Source organism: Ctenopharyngodon idella, chromosome 17, assembly GCF_019924925.1.
Source record: "Ctenopharyngodon idella isolate HZGC_01 chromosome 17, HZGC01, whole genome shotgun sequence".
Lineage (NCBI taxonomy): Eukaryota > Metazoa > Chordata > Actinopteri > Cypriniformes > Xenocyprididae > Ctenopharyngodon > Ctenopharyngodon idella.
The window spans coordinates 5,626,173-5,651,492 of NC_067236.1; the positions used below are offsets into that span (position 1 = coordinate 5,626,173).

Sequence of the window (25,320 nt, forward strand, 5' to 3'; positions counted from 1 at the left end):
ATCCTAAAAAAAAAATAAAAAAAAAAATCACATTTTCCACAATAGTATCAATAAAAATTATATTAAGCGGCGCAAGAGTTTTCAACATTGATAACAATGTTTATTGAGCACCAAATCAATATAATTTCTGAAGGATCATAGGACACTGAAGACTGGAGTAATGGCCATCACAGAAGTAAATTACATTTCAAAACATATTTAAATAAATAATAATAATAAAAAAAGTTATTTTAAACTACAATAATATTCCACAATACTGTATTTTACAGTAAATAAATGCAGCCTTGGTGAGCGTAAGAGACATTCATACCGACCATAAACTTTTGAACAGCAGTGCATATTTTATCAACACATCAATTTGAGTGAAAAACTGAATTGAAAAAAATATACATGAATTTGTCTCTCTTTTCCTTTAATAACTGAAGCTGAGATGGACTCTAGAAGTTGTAAAATATAAATTCTAACATGATGTTAGAAAAAACATCCAAGTCCATGTTATTTCTTGATTACCCAATTATATTTACATCAAAGCTGTTTTTTTTTTTTTTTTTTTTTGGTAGACACCTTCCTTTCCAAGTGATCAACAAGAAAGTGCATGTAACTGCATTTTGTATCTCAGCAGGTATAGTAAACGACACAAATCAAGTAGTGAGACAAAAACAAGAAGTGTGAATAAGATTTAGTGCTTTTTGCACTGAGGACGTTAAGTGTAGTTAGGTATGAAAATTCAGTGTTTAGCTGAGCTCTAGACCTCTTACAGAGCCGCAGATGATTTGTGAGCACTGCTATAATTAAAATGTCAGAGTGTTGGAGGAAAAATTATGCTGCATGTTGGAACAAGATAGTTTCACAGAACCGATCATGATAAAGTACCTTAGTAAATCAAAGAGAGGGTGACATTCAGCTTTTAAAAATTGCTGATAATGTATGTGCTGCACAGAATGGAGTGACAAAAATTATCCACTGCAGGAGAACTCTGGCACACTGATGCTAAGACACACAAAGCACCAAAACGCCCTCTGCTGGTTGAAAATAAATAAATAAATGCTGCCACACACACACACACACACACACACACACACACACACACACACACACACAATGCCATCCTCACAAAAGTAGGGCAGAAGGGGAAAATAAGTGAATATATATATATATTATATTATATATAATTTTAAGTCTCATAACATTTTTATAAGATCAAATTTAATAGAAAAAACTGCAGCAAGCACTCAGGAATGGAATGGACAGGAATGACAGAGGTACGTACAAAACATCAGTTTATTCCATTTATTATATAGTTCAATCAAAAAAGGCAGATACAGACGTGACAAAAAAAAACATAAATGTGCATATTCAATTACAAAAGACTGCCAGATAGATAATCGATCAGAATTATTAACAGGCACATTTTGGTAGCAATGTTTGCATGGTTGACAATGCGTTTTTGGTAAGAGGTGTTGTGATATACAAACAATAATAGAAAGTAATCAGCATAAAAATGTGGCAAAAAAGTAGTTTGACCATTCAAAAAAAAAAATAAAAATAAATAAAAATTCTGTGAAGTGAAATACCTGAAAGCCATTATAGTTTCAGCAATTCCATATAGACGTGACTGAATAGTGAACAATTCTGAAATACAAACAGAATTGTTTAAAAGACAGAAATGATTTCATTTTTTTTTTTAAAATCATGATCATACTCCTGAGCCTGTATATACATGCCTACATAAATACACATAAATACACATACACGACTAAAGCCACATTTAACCCAACACATCATATTACTTTAACATCCAAATATCTTATGATTTACATAAAGACCCAGTTCTCATAAATGCATTACCAACAGAAACCAAAAGATCTTCTGGTACACAAACAGCATAATGCAAGTACAGGAGTTCATTCTCACAACAACCTGTAGAGTTTGAACTCACAAGAGTATGGTAAATACCAGTGTATAAAACTTGTACTGTATTATCTACCAATGTGACTAATAAAAATAGCAAATACAGCCTTTTTGTACTGTTCATAAACACATGTAAACACTTTGTTTCTCTCACCAAACACAACGTCAGGCTGTTAAACGGTGTGCTTGCCTTGTTATCGGCAGAGAGGTGACATAAGCCACACATCCTTCTGGTCCTCATTCCTCACAACTGGGTGGACAACTTAATATTAAATATAAAAAATATGACACATGCTTGATTTAACTCTTCAGCAAAAAACCAATGAGGCAGACTGAAGACAAACATAATATTTATCGACCGGACACAGTCAGTACACCCTTAAGTCTGTGATGATTACTAGGCCTACGCCCCTTTTTTAAAAAGAGACTGTTGATGATGAATAGCCCTAACCAAAACAAAATAGAAAAATATATGAACTGCTAGTTAACTGGCAGGTCATATGAGCGATTTAAATATGTGAAGATGAAGGCAGGTTAAGTCCAGTGTTTATTACCAAAAAAAAAAAAAAAAAGGCAGACCAGCAGGGGTCACTGTAACATAGTTGGGAGCCTGTCAAATTCAGTATTTAAGTCATCCAGCTGAGAACCTGTTTCCTGGCCTCTTTATAAGAGGGAAAAAAATACAACAACAGCAACAGGCTTAATCTGGGCCTGGAAAACTGGCTGCAAAGTTTCATTCATTTAGCCAAGAAGGTAAATTGTGTGATGCCTTGATTTCAAATGGAAGATGGTAGCCATAGCCTTTTGTAATTCACTCTGTACTTTCATATTCTTGTTGTTGGTTTTTTTTTTTTTTTTTTTTTACACCATATAATTGATTTATAACCATGATTTTTTTTGATCAAAACTCTGAGAACATCCTGAGAACACTTAGAATCAGATCAGAGAGGCAAACAAGCTTTCAGTCTGCTTTTTCAGCAGAGGAGTGAATGATTTCGTACGCCTAATTTGTTTATACAAAAATAAGATTATGACTTGCAATTGATTGTCTGCTTCTGCATAAGAAACCTATCTATCTAGAATCTCTAGAAAGAAGAGAGACAGCAGTGCATGAAGTCAAAAACATGTTGAGGTTTGAGTAGGCAACCTACATTCATCTGGGATCATAAACTGCTGTACCCACAACTAGGGCTCTAAACGAGCAAACTCTTCATGAACCTAAACACGCGTATACACGTCTCAATTTTCAGGCTGTTTATGTGCAAAACAGGAAGGCGATATTTTCATTTACCTTGCTGACAACTAAAGCAGAAAGTATGGACAGAGATATTATGCTTATGACGGCTGCATAGATGCTTTAAAAAAAAAAAAAAAAAAAAAAAAGATCTGTTGAAACGTATGATCATTTGAATATGTCTGTTCATTTTAGCATAATACAACAATTCTCCAATAGAAAACAAACAAACAAAAAAACAAAAAAAAACAAAAACATAAAAACAGCATCTTAAAATGACCAACAGATATTTTTTCTCAAGTGAGTGACATCTGTGTCCATGTCCAGACCAGCTGAACTACATTTCCCACAATCCTCAGCACCTGTGACCTCACAACTAGAGGGGAGTTTATAAATACTTGTAACATCAACAGAATTTGACACAAAGTCAAGCCATTGCAATACTATGAAGGTAGCAATTCAGAGCCACTGTTGAAACTGACAGCAAATTTGAAATCTAAAGAGCTTATCATTACTCCTGACGTTTGACATAAAATTAATAAATCACAATAGAACAATGGTAAAACATTAAAGGGATAATTCACCAAATTCCAATTCTGTCATCTGTACTCACCCTCATGTCGTTCCAAACTGTATGACTTTTTTTTGGAAAAAATAATAGTATTTTTTTGGTCCATATAAAGAAGGAAAGAAAGTCAGTCTTACATGTTTGGAACGTCATGAAAGTGAGTAAATGAGGACAGAATTGTAATTTTTGGGGGAAACTGTCCCTTTAAAGCAGCCAAACCGTAGAGCAGCAGTTCAATGACAGTTCAAGGCTGGGTCATTCAGCCATGTCCAGATTTTGATCATATGTTGAGGACTTCTGGGATGGACCAGTATCAGGCTTTTATAGGCACAGGCATTATTGCGATATTTCTCCTCGATATCAAAAGTCCTGAAGCCTTTGTGCTTCTCAGGCGCGAGACCCATTTTCCTAAGGCACATACCTGTGTAGACATCATCAATGGGGTAGAGGGGCACCGACCTCGAGACGTTATGAAGTTTCTGGGCCAGCTGTCCCGAGAACAAATAACCACCCCCGCCTGCATACGCAGGGTACGTTCCAACAAACACGCTCTCTGGGATAAAATACTTGACCTTTTTGTCCCTGTGTGGACCAGCATTGTTAATCACATCCCCTACAAACAGTTCCTTGGCTTTGGCTTGAGAAAGACTGTTTAGGAAGTCTATAATGCGGATGGTGTTAACAAAAACATCATCATCCCCCTTGAAGACGTAACTGGCTCCAGGACAACGGGTGCTCAGCCATTCCAGGAAAAGCACCTCCTTGATGGTGAGGTTAAAGAAGGTATCCCTAAAATCCCATTGAAGAATATCTCTATGCACTGAGCTCTCATGGTGGAGCATCATTGAGAGATCAGGGAAGTAGTCTTCCATGGCTGCGTTTCCAAGAAGGAACACCGTAACGACTGTTCTGTTTGCAAGGCGACCGGCTTTGCCCCATGATTCGCGGATAGCTTGCCGTCGATCAAAGTGTGGAACTAAAGATTTAATAGCTAGGAGGAGGAACGGTTGGTCTTCGCATATGTTCGGCTGGTCCATGACGATGGGATAGGATCTGCATCGCATATAAAGCAGAAAGTCTTTGAAGCGATCCGGTAAGGAATTGAAATCCTTGATTTGGGTGGTCACCCTGAAGTCTGGGTCACAGGAGTCCAGACTGACCGTGTCGTTGAGCCAGTCTGGAAGTTTATCAATCGTGAAGTTGAGATTTTCTAGGTTGGGGTTGTTGATGTAGTTTAGCTGTTGCTGCTGGCGATTCCAGTAGGCATTACTGGGAAGATCTTTTGCCCAGAAACTCTTTGAGGGAACCAAAAGCTTATTTTTGTTGCCGTCGCCCTTCCCAACATTGCGGGAGACCTCCACCACTATGAAGATAAACACCATTGTCATCATCAACATGACCTTCACCTTCCTCCGAGGTCCCTGCATGGTGTCAAACCTCACCGCCTGAACAGACAAAAAAAATAAATAAATAAATAAATAAAAATAATAGACAAAACATAGATCAGGACATGTTAAGAACTACTCTCAGGGCTACAGACTAAAGATTACTAGCTCAATAAAGATGGTTTATTACCATTTGATGCTGCCATTGTAGTGATACTGTATTTGTGCAATATATTCAACTGTTCAAAAGTCTGGGGTCAGTAAGATTTTTTTTTTTTTTTTAATATGAATGCTTTTATTCAACAAGGATACATTAATTCTGATAATAGACATGTTACAAAAGATTTCCATTTCAAACAAATGCTTTTCTTTTTAATCTTGTATTCATCAAATAATGCATCATGGTTTTCACAAAGATATAAAGCAGCACAACGGTTTTCAGCATAAATAATAATAAAAATGTTTTCTTGAGCAAATCAGGATATTAGAATGATTTCTGAAGGATCATGTGACACTGAAGACTGGAGTAATGATGCTGAAAACTCAGCTTTGCCATCACATGAATACATTTTAAAATATATTAAAATAGAAAACAGTTCTTTTAAATTGTGATAATATTTCACAGTATTTAAGGTTTATTGATCAAATAAAAAGCCTTGTTGAGCATAAGAGACTTCATTTAAATAATAGAGAATTATCAAGATGACTGGAGTAGTATTGGAATAGTATTTTATTTTTCTCTAAAGGCACCACGAGATGATATCTGGGTAAACCGCAAATAAACATTTGCAAAGTTTTTGGTTTCAGTGAATTTTTACCCTCCTTGCTTCTACAGTTTCTGTTTCCTAGCAAAGATTCTCTTTCACCAGAACAGTTTAGCTAACAGTTTCAACAGGTTTTACTTAACCACATGCTACAGAAAGGGTGTTGCAAATGACCACAAAGCAAATTCTATTAATGACAAAACATGCCAGTTAAGAAGACAAACTATCAGTACTCAGTAGACACAAAGGCATCAGTTCCTTGAAAGACTCTGCACCATTTTGTTTAGCTGTTCATTTTAAACCATCAAGCTAAAATTGAACTAAGTGAACCTTTTTAGGTTTAACTACTCTGAGAGTTAACTCACTAGATTATAAAGAACACTTTATTTGGATGCCTTGGAGTAACTTTGTCTTTAGACATTTAAAACTCTTACTAAAGGTTAATATCAATACTTCTTCCTCCATTTATTCTGAATATGCCCCTTTCCCATACACCTGTTCTCACTTTGTTGCTTTTGTCTCCCAGCAACCCCTCTGCTCTGTTGCACATGGTTTCTCTCATTTATTCAACTCCACATTCTTCAGTTTAGCTTACATTCTCATGCTCTGTCTCTCTTTGTGCTCTACCTTAGCCCACTTTCCTTTCAGTCTTTTCTCATTCTTTGTATACCCCACACCATAACACTCTAAGGGATACCAGTATAAGGCCCAGCATCGCCTATGGAACAGAGCTGTATACAAGTGCAGAGCTAGTCTAGTTTTACACATATGGGATAAAGGACTAAATTTAGAGTGGCCTCATGGGCCAGCTGGCCTCTGGGATCAGTGGTGATTTAAAGACTACATATGTGCCCATTTCCTTGGTTTCATATATTTCTGAATAAAAATATAAACTATATAAAATACTTATTTCTTATTTTAAGTGAAATATGATTAAATATTATATACAATAAAAGTTCAATGTCAATTTAATATACTTGTCATTTACAGTCATTAAAATGTATTCTTTTATATAAATATCAGCATTTTATATTTGCTATCATCAGTCACCTTGCTCTCAAAGTATCAGCAGTGGACAAGTGAAAAACCAGGATAAAATTCAAATCAGTCAATAAGACAACAATTGATACAATCAAAATTGTCGTTTCATAAATGAAATAATTACTCAGGGCCGAAGAGTGTACATGTTTACCTGTGCACAGGCGAGACTGTGGAGGATCCAGGTGTACAGTACTCAGCTGCTAATAATTGTTTTTAGCCCATCCTGACAAACTAGCAGAGCGAGTCACAGAAACAAGGATGATGTGGCAAAGAAATCCATATCTGGGGAGAAAGAAAAACAAACACGTTTTGCTGCTGCTGCTGCAATAATGGTTACATGGTAGATTTGGGTTAACATCAGAGCCTGAAACAGCAAGAGTAAACAGAGTCTGTTCACACATGAGGATTAGTCCATGTAATCTGACCTAGCCAAGTATTTGTTGGCCTTGCTTGAATTGATCGGTGGAGAGAAAAATATTAGTTTCATCTTTGAGTGACTGAAGAATCAGGTGTATCTTGTCACAAAGTTATCTTGTGTCAAAGGTTTTCACAAAGGTACAGCAAGCTACAAGCTAAACACAAATTATGACATTATTAACAAAGCCTTCCAAGAACAAAGTTTGACACACTGTCTTCTGCTGTGAATATACAGAAGTGGTCAAAAGTAATGTCTGGAGGGGATATTTGTTTATAATGACCCTACAAGTTTGATCAAATCATCAAAATGTGTGGAAAATATTTTATATATGTTTTTAAAATATTGAGGGAAGAACAAAACCATAAACTTGGTTAAGGTATTTCTGCAAAAAATTATTTGGCAAAAAATGGCAAACTACAGCAACAGGTTTTTAATTTTACCATGCAAATTAATTAGTGAGCAATCAATCAGCGTGGTGAAATTAAAAGGTACATCTTTGTGTCTGTGAGTGAGTGACCAGTGTGTACAAGCTTAATGACTGCTGAAAATAAATTGACTATTAAAAGTAAAAGCTTAATATTAGTTTATAAATAATATATATTGTTTAAATTGTTACTGCCTTTAGTTATTATTTTGGAATAAATGTAAAAATGAGTAAAAACACTAACTTGAGGAAATTTATACTTGGTTTTAATAAATAGAACATTACATAGTGTAAAAACACAAAATAGAATTGTATTTGGTCTTTTTTTATGTAATGTTAACTTAAAATTGTGTAACAGGGACATTAATGAGGACTTTGCCTCATTTTAAAACACCACCGCACACCACTGATATGTGTGTGTGTGTGTATGTGTGTGTGTATGTGTGTGTGTGTGTGTGTGTGTGTGTGTGTGTGTGTGTGTGTGTGTGTGGTAAAAACACACTTTTGAAGGCGCTGATGACTTGTGCAACACCCGCAATCCAGGCATTCAGTACATTTGCTCCTACTTAGTTCACTAACGGTCAGAGAGAAGCTGTAAGCTGTAAGAGTCCCCAGGAGGTGAGGTCTCTTATTAATAATTAACATTTGCTGTGTAAACAATGAACCCAATCTCTCTGTGCCTCACATCACCAGACTAAACACTCAGAAAGATCCTTTCACAAGCCCTTTACAAACTGTTTAACTCCAGCTGGATTGAAAAGTTAATAGACAATGCACCTACAGTTGTGAAAGAATTTTCCTGATTTGTACAACCAACCGCATACAAGACCAACTTGTTGGTTAACCATGTAGCTTTTTTTTTTGGTTAGTAAAGGCACCTGCAACTGTGCACAATATCCACAGCAGAAACCACAGCAGCTAATAAATGGCAATGACAAATAGGACTATAAAACACACGGTAGTAGATATTTTGCGACACTGCTGTATATATGGATTTGGCATTAGAGTATTTATCTATTTTTGCACAGGTATTAGCAGGCAGGACAGATTTACATCTTTTACATGTAAAAAAAAAAATGTGAAGAATGTGAATGTAATGAGAAATAACAGCGGGACATGCCACGAACAAGTCAAAACATGTAAAAACCTGTCATTATGTTGTTAGACACCATGCAAAGCAGAGTTGAGTTGATTACAGTTGCCAAGCAACATCACGACTTAATGCAATTTAATACAGAATTCACCTGACGTGCGGCTACAGGTGTAAATTTTTATCATTATATTAGTTTTTATAGTAGTAAAATGTTATTAGTTTTCCTGTCTTTACTCAATTTTTTAATCTTTAATCACGATATGAAGCTATTACTGTACTGGTGCTTTTGCAAGTTCCAAACAAAAAGAAAATATTATTTTAAAGTATCTAATTCCCTTATATTTTTTCCATATAAAACCCCCAGCAAAAGTAACCCTACTTTGATATATGGATCAACAAGTAGTCACCTAACACCAAAAGGTGAGTACCATACAAAAGTAAACAAAAAGTCCTTGCAATCATAAACTCAACTATATGCAAACTTACTAACATGACAGGCTGAATAGGAAAATAGGCAATTTTGGTTTGTAAATGTCTCAATGGTTTCCTGTTCTCAGTGGCCAATTTTTTTATTTATTTCTTTATCTATTTTTTTAAGTTCTTTAATTTTAATTTCTCGAACCATGTTTACGCTCAATGCAAGTGAACCTAGGCCTGGGCGATAAAACAGTATCGATATTTATCGACGGTACGTCTTAATCGATAACGATAGAAAAAATTTTCGATATAACTCTTGATATAGTTTCACTTAAATGCATTAAAATGTAAACAGACATGAAGGTTGGTTGCATGAACAACTCTCAAGCTCGCTCCATCCCTGGATCACAAACAGACGCGCTATGAGTGACACGCAAACAAGTTGCTGTGGAGTTCAGTTGCGCAATGGCCACGTGAGATCAGAACACACAAACACATGAAAATTATTGCTGTACCTGCCGGCGACAAGGAGACTGTGAATAAAATAGGACATATAAGCTCGTCAGTGTGGCAGTTTCATGGTTTCCTTACGTCTTACAGTTGATCTACTTCAAAGTTCGTCTTGAGAGAGCAGTTGTTAGGCCTGTATCAATAGCTGCACAAACACTGTTTTCAACCACACAGTATCTTTATTTCTGTGCTACAAATATTAAAATTAACAAGTTTGCCTGCCCATTCAGTCTTAATGGTTAATGGTAAAACAAACTTGGTTTTTTGTCCTCGAAGGAGGCTCGAACCCGAGGCTCAGCTCGAGCTCCGAGTTAAACCCCCCTACAACAGTACTGCATAGAGGGAGAATAAGAGAAATAGAGGAGGAGATGGGGAGGAGGAGAGATGCTGGAAGAATTGTTGCTGGGATGATGCAGTGACTGCTGCTTATATACGCTCGTAATGATGATTGACAGGACTGAATGTTTAGGCTCCTCCCGAACCTACGTTTGGAACTACATTTATCACATAAGTTTATAGTTCAGATAAAACACTAATGTCTATGTTATCGATCAAAATAGAGCAAATCAACTTTTGAGAGAAACTTGAGCGCGCTGAAAATGACGCATTTATCGATTACATTGTTTCACCACCAGGTGACGACAAATGACTGTAAAAAAAAAAAAAAATAAATAATAACATGTATTTGACGTTGAATCTTCATTCAACAGGTTCTTTCAAATACACTGATTCATCCAGTAATGAAACAAGAGTATTTATGGGCTTGTCTTTAAATCATACATCCAAACAAAAATTCAAATATATTTAAAATTTTAAAATAGACAGCAGCAACTAATATTTTGTCAGAACCTCTAGTAAATTACGTTATTTCATTTAGTTGACATTCAGAATTGTAAAATCGGTTTGAAAGTTTCACAGTTTATCCAGAATTGTGCAGCACTTATTTATTTAATCTTCATATAAAATATAAGAAAGATTTGTTTACATTTTTGCTGTTTTAAAAATTGTTGTTTGCCTTAATTAAAAATCCATTGGTTAAATTCAAACTTTTTTTTTTTGTTTGAATTTTTCAATAATTATCGATACCGATCAATATAAAACATTATATCGTGATATATATATATTTTTTTTTAGCTGTATCGCCCAGCCCTAAGTGAACCCGTGTCTAAATGTAGCCTGGGTCATATTTTTAACCTTGCATAGTTTGGTTGATGGCTTTTAAAGATGAAGGTATGTCACGCAACCTGTCCATGTTGGCTTCTGACTAATTTGTCAAGTTTCTAACCAAGTAAGTGACAGATGAATTTGTAAAAAATGTGCTTATCAGCCCTTTTAACACCTGAAATATCTGTTTATTGTGCCATCGAAACTATGCTAAATTAAAAAAAAAAAAATGTATATGGTAATCTGCATTAACTACTGCCTTTAACACTTTAAAATCAAACCTGTGACCCACCAGTTGAAAACCACTAATCTAGATGACGAATATCACAGCAGGACCAGGATGTGACGTGTATGATTGTGAATGAGCAAGAACTAGCTATATTTAGCTCCAATTCAAGTTAAAACCACTGTGTATTCTTCATCTACTCACTGATGATAATCTCTGTGTGTGACTTTCAGCCAGCTGCCATTTTAGGACATTGTCACACATGAATAAAAATGTTTGGGGCTAAACAAAAAGTAAATCGGTCACTGTGATGAACTATCTTCGCTCAGGTGCACGGCGAGTCGGTGACCGTAAATTTAGACATTTTTGTGGATTAAATCAATATTAAGAAAGTCTCTCAAACAAAGGTTGCAGACTTATCTGGGTATAGAGATCATGTACTGTGTGTGTTTGATCACAAACACTTAAAAAGATGGACAAAAAACAAATGATGACATGGAAAACCAGGCTCCAAAATGTACTCAAAACAGAGAATGCCCCAAACTTAAGACCTTCACTACCATTCAGAAGTTTGGGGTTGATAATATTTGTTTTAAATGTTTTTGAAAGTTTGTTTTGGATCTCTTTTGCTCACCAAGGCTGCATTTTTTTTCGATAATACATACAGTAAAAACAGCAATATTGTGAACAATTTCAAAGAACTGTTTTGTAATATATTTTAAAATGTAATTATTCCTGTGATGGTAAAGCTGAATTTTCAGCAGCCATGGATAGGATTTTTTTTTTTTTATTTATCAAAGAATCCTGGGAAAAAAAAAAAAAAAAAAATTTTTTTTTTCGAAATAACAGCATTCGTTTGTTACAGTCACTTTTGATCAATTCAATGCATCCTTGCTAAATAAAAGAACTTATTTTAAATATATATATATATATATATATAAAAAACTGACCCCAAAATTTAAATAATAGTGTATATACGAAGGAAGAAATAATAAAAATGACTTAAGCTGATCTTTCACGTACGCAGCTTGGGAACAAAAACATCATCTTCCCTTTACCAGTCTAATGCATCTGAAATCTCTTCAGAGCAGATTTCCTGGAAGAGGATGAATTCTCGATCACTGAAGCTAATTGTCTGAAATCGGGTGGAGTATTTCCCATGTGGTGGCTAAATGGAAGGCAAGTAACCAAACAAAAGTACATGAAACAGTGCGAGGGATCTTAAAAACACAACCTAGGAACACCACTGCATGCCAGGAAGGTCCCGCCCTCGTCCTCGCCCCCACCCCCGCCAACGGTCCTTATGAAACTGACAGCATGCTTTCTGTTTTCTGCGGGGTTCTCTCATAAGATAAGCCTCTACACCTTGAACACATCCTGTAGGTTACTTTGAAAATGCTTTAAAAACACGTAGAATGAGACAGGCTAACACATTAGGGGAACAAGTGTGCCTTGAAGGGCATTCCTTGACTCATTATGGAAATCTAAATAAGTAAAACTCAAAAGGGATTTACCCTAGTGAGTAAAAAACCCCACTGACGCACACTGAGCACTACCTGATCGTCCTACCCCTCCTGCTCACCAAGCACAATGACTTCAGAAGCACAAGAAGAGAAAAATGTGCTCCTGGAAGTGATTCTTCATCACTTCTAGCATGTTTTTGGAGTCATACAGATAGATGACACTAAAAACAACATTACAAAACATTCAACATACAAAAGAATATCAGTAAACCAAAGAAACCAGTTTTACCTCTCAAAACAAAATGCACTGCCACAGCCTAAAAGGCCTATAGTATGAGGGTTGTGCTAAGCTCAAAAGACTACATTCCCTAAGATATGCATTCAATCTCTTTGTAATGAAGCTAACATTCTACACACTATATAGTGAAAATCAGACAGGAATGAACCTCATTCTGACTCCACAGTGAAAATCACTTGTTAATAAGGAGGGACAGGCTGTAAATGGTTACCATTAATGTGGAAGTGTCATGCAATTCAAGGGATCTTTCACCCAAGAAATTAAAATGCTGATTCACAATCTGTGAATTTGACAGTTCTAGTCAGAATGTGTAACTTCGGTTGTGGATGCGCTAAAAAACCGCACAAAGAATTGACAACATGTATATGACAGATTGGTGCTGTACATATTGCACTCAGTGGCAAATTCAGAAAGTTGTTTATGGGTGGGGCTCTAAAAGTGTGGGTGGGCCGGAATAATTCACATCACCCCATGTTTTTCAACCTTTTGACCCTGCGTGGTAGGGATACATGATACTGGAAAAAAAAACTGACATTGCGATATTTTGTTTATCTGCGATATATATTGCGATATGGAAAAAAAAAAATTCACCAGATGACTTGAATAGCTCTATTTGGAAAGAATTAATCATTCTAGGATGACTGGGGTGATTTTGTAGGTGAGTGAATATGCATAGAAAATAATGAATTAGATAATAAGCATAGATAAATATAATAGAACAAATATACAAATTAAATAAGTAGTGCTTTAAATATTTCAGCTAAGTCTAACAGTATTCAGGTACAGAAATTAAATAATCAATTCTAAAATAACACTGCATAGTCTTCACTGTATAAATTAAATATAATTAATCTGTGTTAAAACTACAAAAAATATTTTTCTCTTTGTCTTTTGTTGTTTGATTAACATTCATGACACAGAAAGCACCAGGGGCTACTGTCACTTTAAGAACGATTGCGTGGCACAGATCCAAAATACTGTTCCACATCCGGTTTTCGTTTAGTTCACCTAAGCCATAATCAATTGTGTTTACGAGGATAGGCGATCTTTTATGTACATATTTTTTTTTTTTTTTTTTTTTGCATGTATGTGTCCATTCAGGCACAAATAGACAAGTGTTACTCACTGCAGAGTCTATGATGGCCAGCTCATCCTCTCTGGATGTCCAGTGGGGTGGAGAGATAGAGTTATGGGTAGGGTTAGGGTAGGATTAGGGTGTGGTTATACATTCGCTCCTCCTTGCTGGACGTCTCCTTGCTGGAGGCGCACATCGCGATTTTGATGATAAAACGATATATCGTGCAGCCCTACTGCGTGGCACTGTAAACGCCCATGGCTTAAAGGTGAAGTATGTCAGATAAAGATTAAACTGGCCATAAACACGTCAAAGCAAACGGGACATAGCATTGAACATGCTACAATGAACGCTTTAATGCATCATCATCATGCACTCATTTAGAAAGACAAATGTTCCAGTTTATAAAGTTTCATTTGATTTGTCCAGTGTGAACAGCCTCAAAGAGTCGTGCATCATGTCAAAAAAATGCTCCCAGTGCAGAAATGTTGGATGGATTTATTATAAGTGAGATGCTTGCATTTGCTCTAGACAGTGTTGCCTACATTGGGCCAGTTCACACACATTTCTGCTTTGAAAAAAAAAAAAAAAAAAAAAAAAAAAAATTGCAAGGTCACAAGACACGTCTTTTTTAAAAGTTGGAATGATTTAAACTTAAATTTTTAGAATGCAATGTTGTGTGCGAGACACTGCAAATGACAAGACAAGAGCGCAATGGTCAAACACATCCATCTAGCGCATGTTTACATAGAAAAATAATGGAAAGGTAGCGCAGTGGAATCGAAAAACATGTTCTGTGTGAACAGCCCCTTAATTGCTTACTCGTTACACTTAGCAACAACGCTAAAAGTATTCCTCATATGCTGGACCTTTTACTGTCTTTAGTCTATAGTGGGCGGGCCAAAAAATTGGGTAGGTTGGGTATCAGACTAAAAACCTACCCATAGCTTACCTTGTATGTCTGTTCTAAACAAGTCAGAGTCGGCTGGGTTTTGAATTTAAGATATTGATAATATCATCATAATTCTAATTATTGTTACAGCATCCAGTCATCTTTGTCTAGATGCGTTTATTTCTTAAATGTGTCATAGATAGCAGTTTAGCCATTTTTGTAACATAAAAAGTGCGCTGCTAGTTGAATAGACGAATAAGCATATTCTTATTTAAAATTAGAATGGAGTTCTAATGCATGACAAAACAAAATTACAAGTAAAATAATTGTTAAACGTTAGGAAATTTTATTGTTTAAAAAAAATATAATGCATTTCCCTTGATCTGACAGTGTGTGCAAGTCATCATTTGGGTGGGCCTAGGTCCACCCAGGCCCATCCAGGCCCACCCATAGATTCACCCCTGATTGCACTTAACTGCACTTTCATTATCAGTGTGGTTCGACGCATCACTGCGCATTTTCAAAGTTATAGTTTCTCATTAGTTTTCTGGTATGGTATGCTCAACCAACGCCAATGGCAGTTTGCAAAGTACTGCTCATAATGCCACAATAATCAATCATAAAAAAGAAAAACATAATATATGCAATCATCATTTTTATCTACTGCTTTCACTTTCGAGTACTCCGAGTAGGATGCAGGACTAAAATGAGTAGGATGACTTTCTTTTTTTTTTTTCCAGGATCTCTCTTTCTACTTCTCTGAGAAAGGTCATTCAAAATCAAACGAGTCTAAAGAAATTTTCCTGGAAGTGGCCATTGATTTAATCTTTGTCTGCCTGTTTGTTTGCCTCCTCAGGGCACAGTCAGAATGCATTTAAGTTACAAAGCATTACTGATGAAAGCAAACACTTAATGTCGTTTAAAAAAAAAAAAAAACTTCTAACGGACATCTGTAACAACAAATAAAGCTCAGGAAAAAAAAAAAGAGAACCGTGTCTGAGGGGAAACAATCATACATTTTATTATGAATTCATGTTAAGGATGGATTTATAGAGGGGAAGAACAAAACTGGAAGAGTTTAGAGATAATTTAAAGTAGTTACTAAACAATCAAAATAAATTTGTTTCCCTAAAACTATTAACTGACACTATGATTCACTTTCCACCTGACTGTGTCCAAGAGTCGCCATGTAAACTACATGCAAACAAGGAACATTCCATAAAACTGAAAAGTTTGTAGGTAACAAAAAATAGAGATTTGTTATGAGATTAAATGATGCATTTAGAAGTTAAACGGGAAGAAGAATGCTCCTTGTTCATGCCATGAACCTAATGAGCTGTGCTAAACCAACAGTTACACCAAATGTTTAAGTAAATTCATGCCATGTACAGACACGATTAGGCAGGTCACAACCTGATGACAAAGATCACAGGGCTACAACCTAACAAGGATTCGTGCAAATCACAATTATAGTGTAAAATGGATAATAGAGAACAGTTGATCTATTATGACCTCTACTATTGAACGTAATTTGATTGAATAAAGTCTAACATAGATATTTGTATACTCAACACACACGTAACCATTACAAACGGTTTCCACGGACATGCGCCCTTTCAGTGACTAAATTTAGACTGTTTTGGAGCAATTATTTCTCTGAACTAGCTTACAAGATGCTTGCATTTCCTGAAGCTGTTGACTATTTATTTTTACCCACCATATCCAATTCTGTGACGGTAGCCTACCTCTCACCCAGGTGACGCAGACAACAACCAAGCGAACTTTACTTTTAACCGGGAAGATGCTTAACAGAAAACACACACTTAAACTTTCTCCGAAACAACATTTGTAAAGTGAAACCGTTTACACGTTTATTTAAACGAATCTGTAGAGCAAATAAAAAGGAGGTTTTAGCGAACCTGCTAACGTCAAAACTCACCCGCACGCGGAGGACCCTGTCTCGCGCTCCTTACACAACATGAAAGTTATAACCGGAACACATATCTTAATACCAAATCTCGACGGACACCGACCGGAACGTTACTGATCTAATGTAACACTTATGCCTTTATCTTTGTAAAAGTCATCATTACCTTTCAGCTCCAGCTGTGAGAGAGCTTGTTCACATCCTGCCTGTCTCCACTCTCCAGATCTGTCTATGATGAATCCACTCCTCCCATTTCATTGTAAAAAGCACTGGGCGGGGTTAAAAGCCCTCCTCACTGTTTACCGCACTATTTACCATACATTCACTTTGTTTACAGAGCTCTATTCATCACTGGCATGACAACTGATTACCTAGTGTTTCCTTCACCCGGAAAGACTTCTGAGGGTTTCTTGTACTACAACTGGTTGATGTATTTTGGGTTCAGGAGGCTAAAGGATAGGGTTACATTCTGGCAAATACTAATGTATAGAATGTAAAAGGTAGTAAAACACTTGCAGGTGTCTAGCTAATCAAAACTTTGCTGGTACATCATCTTGGATCAGAACCAGCTGTCTGGCCAAGTTTAAAGGACCAGCAAAACAAACTGGATTTTCCAACAGGTGGTTCAAAGTGTAAGCTGTTAATTCAGTTGTTTTTTCGCAGCCACACCAAAACTCATCTAACTACCCCGACCAGTAGATGAGACCAGTTAACCAGTTTTTCACCAGGGATGTGTTGAAATTCACAGGCCTCTGCTGAATTCCCTGTGCTAAGTTGGCTGAAGTAAGATCAGATGTTATGCATGACTCTGTGGTCTGTCACAGGGGGAAATAAGTCATGTTTTTTTAAATGAATCTCAGTTTCCATTTGCTCACCACAGACAAAGCTGATCCTGCTGCCTCCTGTTGTCTCACACAAAAAGTATCTGTCCATGTTTATTATTCTTTCTTGTCTATTGGTTCATATTTATCCTTTCAAAATAGGATAGGAACAATAGAGGTGTTTGAACAGCGTGAGCTGAGGAAGATGTGTTCTGATAAATTGTGCTCTGTTTTGTTGTCATCAGAATAGACAGGAGGTGGGGCTTTGTCTGTGACTTCTGTAAGCTTTAGGTTCTTCACAGAGGTTTCAGTAGGAGCATGTTCATATGGATCCACCCATCACAATTCGGAGGAAGTATAAACAGCTCTTAGCTCATTCTATCCGATAATTCTTGTGGCATTTCTGCTCCACCCTAACTTTTTTCCAGCAAGTCTTGAATGCAGGTCTTAAATTCAAGACCTTTCTGTATGAAGAGCAAACCAGATCTATACATTGTTTCACATCAATTAAATGAAAACATTGATACCACTGTAGTGCAAATGCTTACATTTTATTTACTACTATTTCTTTCTATTACAAAATAAACTACTGTTCAAAAGTTTGGGGTCAGTATGACTAATTTTATACTTTTATAAGTAATTTTATACTTTTTTATTCAGCGATGATGCATTTATAATATTACAAAATATTTCTATTTCAAATTAATGCTCTGTTTCTATTCATCAAAGAACCCTGATAAAAGTGTGTATCAAACTGCCAAAGTCACCCCCCCAGTGGTGAACCATTGAAATTTCAAAACACTTATGACGTAACGAAGCCTTGTTTACTGAAATCACGTGACTTTGGCAGTTTGATACACGCTCCGAACCACTGATTCAAAACAAAATTGATTTGTAAAGCTTCGAAACTTCATGAAGCAGTGTTTTGAAATCGCCCATCACTAGATATTGTTGAATAAAGGCATTATTTTTGTTTTGTTTTTGTGTACAAAAAGTATTCTCGTGGCTTCATAACAATAAGGTTGAACCACTGTAGTCATGTTGACTATTTTTGCTTTCAACTACCTTTCTGGACGTCAAAAGGTGCAATGATAATTTATGTTCCTAAGATGAACAAAGGTCTTACGGGTGTGGAACGACATGAGGGTGAGTAATTAATGACAGAATTTTCATTTTTTTGGGTGAACAAACCCTTCAATTCCAAAAGTTTGCACAAAACTTGATGATGGTATTCTCAAGCTTGATTTGAGATAATCCAAAGAGCATCTTGTGCTTCAGTGGATCAAGGACATTTGACCATCTGTTCAGTAAGAGTCACAAGATCAATTTGATTTGATTAGTGACCCAGAAATCTGAAATACTTCTTATTCATGTTTCTTTATCATTTTTCAAAATCCTAACCTTTTTAAATCTCAGATCTTCAATGTGATTCCAGACTTTTGGACACTACTCTATACGAATGTGAAATGGAAACTAAAGACCAACCTCTCTTTTACTCCTCTGAGTTAAAAATAGACTTCCATATACAAACTCTGGACCACAGAATAACATATCGACTCTAGGAAAGCCTCCTAACATCTGTCCGTCATGTCTGCTGCATCATTTCTGGCTTGTTTGCATGCCAGCCATGCTAGCAGAAACCTTAGATCCATAGTTATGCAAAGACTGAACTGGTTATAGCATTTGGTATGCACATGGGCCAGACAGGGATCACAGAATCAAAAACATCCATACCAGTGATCTATCAAAAGGCCCTTAATTTACATTTTGCTAAAATCTGAGGGTGTTTCAGTAAGCTCACACACTGACCACAAACAACACTGAAATGATTAAAACCATTGATAATACTGCACTGTTTTGCAAAGTTAAAAGGGCAGATGAGAGGAACTAAATGGCTCATTAGCGGGTGATTAAAAAAAAGATGTCAAGTGCGCTCTGTTAGTGTGATTAGATCAGTGAGAGAGGGTCATAGAGGATGTTCAAGCCTTGCAATTTGTAACAGAGCCTCTAAATCTTATTGAGTTTATTCTCAGAGCCTGTTTCCAAATTAAGGCTATTTCTGGACTAAACAAGTTGTTTTTTTTTCATCGAAGATGCACCATTTACAAGGTAATTAAAGGGATACTTCCCTCAAAAATTCTGCCTGTACTTTCTTCAGTGGAACATAACAGAAGATATCTTAAAAATGTCAGATTTTTTAAACTCAAAGTAGTATGCCCACATCACTTAAGCAAGTGCTCGATCAAAAGAAAACTTTGCTGAAATGCAAAAGAACCGGCACACTGGTATTTCTATACTCTCAAAGTTGTTTAATAAATTACGTTTTGAAGGGGTGGATTCTGGAATCCACTGCCACTTCAATTCATATCTTTTGAGTCATTTATAATCAAGTTATTAATTAACATTTATCTTTCTAAATATTAAATTATTTGAATGACTTCTTCAACTTATGTTAAAGTATTTATTTTCCTTTTCATCTTCAAACACTAGAGAATAATGATGAATATTGTCTGTACCTCTCACTGAGAGAAAAGTACAACTTATCAGTATGTTTTGGGAATCTTTCCTGTTTATAGTTAAAGCCTGGGCCAACTTCAACCTTGAAGAAGCTGTGAATCATGTGTATCTTTGTATGTGTGCTAAGTGTTCTGTACAGGTCCTTTATGGGTACAGGTGGACAACTGGCGCTCTGCTTGAGACCTGCAGATGTCTTGTCATGATCTAGAAGGACATCCTGTCACTAAGATAGGCTTCTGTCTATCAGTGCATGTGTGGAAGTTTTTTTTATGTTTATCTATTTCTTAGCCAATCAGAATCATTCAACCTAAAGTAATGACGTAGTTAGTGGACTCTTGTTTGTTGTGGTAATGTGAAAGGACGCAGGGGCGGTCTACGAACTCCTTGAACGGGTCTTTATTCATCATATCTGGTCAAGGGTCCTAAACTGTTAATCTCCAACAGTTTTGACCAAGTGGCCTTCGTCAGGCAAAGAAAACAACAAATATCAACAACTTTTATATCAACATGATGAACAATCACACCTGCAGGGTCAATCAGTCAATCATCCAATAAACCAATGACATCCAATGAAAAAAATCAAAAGAAATATATATACATACACGCACATATACATACGTATACATATTAAATAATGAACAACTAAACTATTCTACAAAAAAAGGTTTGACATCAAAATCCAAGTTAAGACCTTTAGGAGAAAGAATATAAAATAGGCCTATATAAAAATAAAAGAGGCCTACATAAAAATTTAATTGAACAAGTGAAAATACCAAGAAGGGGTGGTGAGATTAATAAACTCCTTCTACGGACGTAAGCATTTTTATATACATTTTCATGCTGCAGTTTATTAAACTTCTTTGGGAACTGAAATAGCAGTGTGCTGGTTCTTTGGCATTTCAGCTCAGCTCAATTTTTTTAACCATACAATGAAAGTCAATGGGTTCCAATGTTGTTTTGACTGACTTTCAGATAAAGACATGTTGGAACATTCTTCAAGATTCTTATTTTGTGTTCCACGTAAGAAAGTCAGTCTGAAAGGTTGGATTCTTAAGTGTTCAGCTACACAGACTCTTATCTTTTATAGACAGTATGGATATACAGGCGTGGTCAGAATTATTGGTACCCTTGGTAAATATAAAGATGGCTGTAAAAATATATCTGCATTGTTAATCCTTTTGATCTTTCGTTCAAAAACGTCACAAAAATCTAACTTTTCATTGAAGTAATGATTGTTTGGGCCATACGTAATTATGGCCATAAATGTTGGCCATAATTATTGGAACTAGAAATTCTTCTAAGTAAAATATCTCTGAAGTATATTCCCCTTCATAATTAAAATTTTATTTTAGTGATGGCGGTGGATTTACTATCCCTCTTCTTGTATTATATAATGAACTGGAAATCATAGTTTTCTTAAAACAGTATCTCTTATTTATGTTACACACAATGTCTGTATTTGGTTTCTGAGAGGTGACTGAGGGTCTGACCCATGTCAGGAATGCAGTAACAGTCTAAGGTCACTAAAACACATACGCATACTTAGCATGTGTAATTCTTTTTAGGATTTATTTATTTTAACACAATATCACGAAATCTTAAACTATAACTAAATTGTGTGTAGAAAATGATATCAGTGTTCTGTGTGGATAGTTTTCATGTTCTGTTCCAGTGAAGTCCTAACAACACTCAGCCTTGAAGGGAAAAAGATTTTGCCTGTTTTGTTTAATTGTGCTTGCAGGGGTTGTTTATTATTTTTAGAGGCATGTGACCATGACAAAGAAGTAGTCTCCAGGAGAGTTCAACAGCACCCCCAGATGAGAAGAGTCCTTCTGAAATGTATGACTAACCTGTGACCCTTACACATAGAACAAAGTGTGTAAAAGATAATTTGCGTAAAGAACAGAATACCATTTTCAGATGCTACAGAACTTGTAAACATGACATCAACTGATTATGCATATGACTATAAGTACTAGTGTTTCTGTATCCTAAGTTAGTTCAAGGCTGGATCCTCTTACTCATGTTCTACAGCCTTTGGAAGTGTGGAGAACTTTGTCTTCAATAAACTGTCAACTATTTAAAATTCTACTCATGGTCTCTTTATGTGTTTTTAACTGTAATTCCCTAAGTATGAGGAAACTTAAAGATCAGATTCCACCATAATGAGTAAAACATATAGTTCTGATGTGCAGCAAAAGATTGTTGAGCTTTACAAAATAGAAAGTGTCTGTAAGAAAAGAGCATTGAAAATTACATTTCCCTTTTCCATCATCAGGGCAATAATGAAGAAGTTCCAATCAACAGGAAAGGATACAAATCTTCCTGGAAGAGGACGCATGTCTATATTGTCTTAATGCACAGTGAGCAGGAGAGTTTGAGTGGCCAAAGACTCTCCAAGGTTCACAATTGGAGAATTGCAAAAAATAGTCTTAGGGTCAGAAAGCCCAAAAAACAGCATCTACATCACCACATGTTGTTATGGGAAGGTTTCAAGAAAAAAATCCTCTGCTCTCATCCAAAAACAAACTCCAGCATATTCAGTTGTCAGTCACTGAAACTTCAAACGGGACCGGCTTCTATGGTCAGAAAAAAGTTTTTTTTTGGCAGCAAACCCACCAGATGGGTTTGGTGCAAACAGGGATAAAAAGTACCCCATGCCCACGGTTAAATATAACTCTGGATCTTTGAAATTGAATGGCCTATTTTTTTCGCTGGAGGTCCTGGACATCTTTTTCAGATACATGGCATCATGGATTCTATCAAATACCAACAGATAAAAAAAAAAAAAAAAATCAAAACCTAATGGCCTCTGCGAGAAATCTTATAATGGGCCATGGTTAGATCTTCCATCAGGACAGTGATCCAAAACAAACAGGTCACTGAGCACAAAATTAAGGTTCTGCCATGGCCACCCCAGTCCCCTGACCTGAACCCTATAGAAAACTGAAGAGGAGAGTGTATCAGCATGGACCTGGGAATTTGAAGGATCTGGAAAGATTCTGTATGGAGGAATGGTCTCTGATTTCTTGTCAGGCATTCTCCAAATCCATCAGACATGATAGTTGAAGACTCAGAGCTGTTATCTTGGTAAAGAAGGTTGCAAAAAGTATTGAATAAAAGGGTGCCATTAATTGTGTTCATAATGAGATTTTCCTCCCCTTTTCAATTGTTTTACTTCAATGAAAAGTTAGATTTTTGTGATTTTTTTTTTATTTTTTATTTTTTATAAAAGGTCAAAAGGATTAACAATGCTGATTTATTTCCACGTTTCTTTGTATATATTTACAAAGGGTGACTATAATTCTGACCAGGACTGTATTATCCACAGGCAGATGTTCAAGTATGTGAGGTCATGTGAAAGGATATGCTCAAAATACTAATGTGCGTGTGTGTGTGTGTGTGTGTGTGTGAACATCCTGTTGTTTTTAAACTAACATGAAATTATGGAAATATATAAAAGATCATGTTAAAGCAGTGTAAGTCAAAATGTAAAGTCTCTACTGCTCTTTTTGTCAACACTGAACCTATTCTACAGTAATCAAAGAAACAGTTTCCTGGAGAGGTGTACACAATAGTTTATATGGTGGGATTTTAACAATATCCTACAGTTTCTAGGTCACGTCTATGTGAGACTGAACCTGCAATTAGTGAGTTAGCAGACCATTTCTAAAAAAGCTGTCACCTCAAACCACTTTCGTGTCTTTAACAAACGGACTATGCTTGGTAAATTTTCCCACTCGTAAGAACAGACGTATTTATCCACCCACTCAGAGATTAATGACCTTCAACAAAAAACTAAATTCAGGAAAAAGGAAATACAAAAAAAGTGAATCTTGTTTGCGTGTACCTCCCATGCCAGAAACGCCCATTTGCGAGTAGAACAGGTGCATGACGGTGAGAAGGAGATAACGTGTTTGGTTTAGAGTAATGTACACTAAAAAGAGAGTTTTCAACAAAACAAGACTGTCTGGTAAAATAGACTCTGTCTCTGTCTAAAGCTCCCAGGACAAAGAGTAAATTACGATAAATAGCTGTAATTCTGAACATTTTTACCTCAGTTGTGTAGTTTACAATTGTAAATGCATACAATCTTGTTTATTTAAATTATCCTTAGGTGTAAAATTTCACACATCTCAGCTGTGGTTCTTGTCTGATTTCTGGGGAACTCAGGGGTAGGGTTTTAAAGGAAATACCACTGATGTGTCTTTACAGCTTGCCTGCATGTTTGATTATCGAAGTCGACCCACTTCTACGTATTATAGATTACGCAGTAAACAAGGTTAAGATGACTGACACTAAGATGTTAATCCACCAAGACATGCTCAGAAGAACAAAATGTGCTTTGTTCTGCGGTCTTGCGGCCAGCTCTCCTCAAAGGCCATTAAGCACTGAGCAACTCTGTGCTGTTTGTTTTGCTTGCCTACATACTCAGTACAGTAGAATTCGAAATGTTGTTAATTGATTCTATGAAACCCTGTAACCATAGAGACACTAAGGAAGAGAGCGTTATCATCACCAAGGGAGATAGAACCACAGAAACGGAACAAGGGATACTGTTCCGTACACAAGGCCCCTCCTTGAGCATTTTCATAGAAAACCCTGCGTCCTCTTCTGATTACTGCCTTTGAAATGATGTCACATTGTACCAAGACAAATCCATACAGAGACATTCTGTCATCTCAGAAGTGTGAGAAGGTTTGTTGTTGTTGTCACATGTTGTTTATGAGCGCTCGAAGCATATAAAGCTGCCAATGGATACAAAATCAAGCCTTTCAACAAGCAGATACACAGAGCAAAAAAAACAGACTACTGTTTTCCATTTGAGACCATTAGCTCTGTTTCTCCCTGAGGGTTGTCTTTTCAATAGACATTAAGCACAGACTATTAGGCTTAATTTCCTGTAGAGTCTTCGTGACAAAAAAAACAAAAACTCATCTAATCATGTAAGCTGTCTGTAGTCATACAGCATGCCACATGCATGCAAAGTGAGGGCTGCGGTACCACTTTCAGTTGCAAAGGAGATGCATTTGGGCGTTTTTAATTTACACAATACTGTTCAAAAGTTTTGGGCCAGTGTTCTTGATATCTGATATCTTGATATCTAAACAATGTTAATGAATTGAACCATATTGTGAAGTGTTGCCAAACAATGGCACAAATAAATCACAC

At 36.2% G+C, this 25,320-nt stretch overlaps 1 protein-coding gene across 2 annotated transcripts; it reads right to left on the bottom strand.

Annotated features, from left to right (window-relative positions):
- Positions 1–1,276: 1,276 nt before the first annotated feature.
- b3gnt2b (UDP-GlcNAc:betaGal beta-1,3-N-acetylglucosaminyltransferase 2b) lies at positions 1,277–17,144 on the bottom strand. Of its 2 annotated transcripts, none has more exons than XM_051867566.1 (3): positions 16,977–17,144; positions 7,055–7,185; positions 1,277–5,158 (listed from the first exon to the last, which is right to left on the bottom strand). In XM_051867566.1, the coding sequence occupies exon 3, from the start codon at positions 5,138–5,140 to the stop codon at positions 3,947–3,949; it is 1,194 nt and encodes a 397-aa protein (XP_051723526.1). In that variant the 5' UTR covers positions 5,141–5,158; positions 7,055–7,185; positions 16,977–17,144; the 3' UTR covers positions 1,277–3,946. The 2 variants fall into 2 exon arrangements, with proteins under 2 accessions (XP_051723526.1, XP_051723527.1); XM_051867567.1 differs by lacking the exon at positions 16,977–17,144 and adding an exon at positions 16,823–16,970.
- Between the last annotated feature and the right edge of the window lie 8,176 nt (positions 17,145–25,320).

Bases quoted from the DNA above. Each gene is read 5' to 3' on its own strand.
- b3gnt2b (XM_051867566.1), bottom strand. From the start codon at position 5,140: ATGCAGGGACCTCGGAGGAAGGTGAAGGTCATGTTGATGATGACAATG.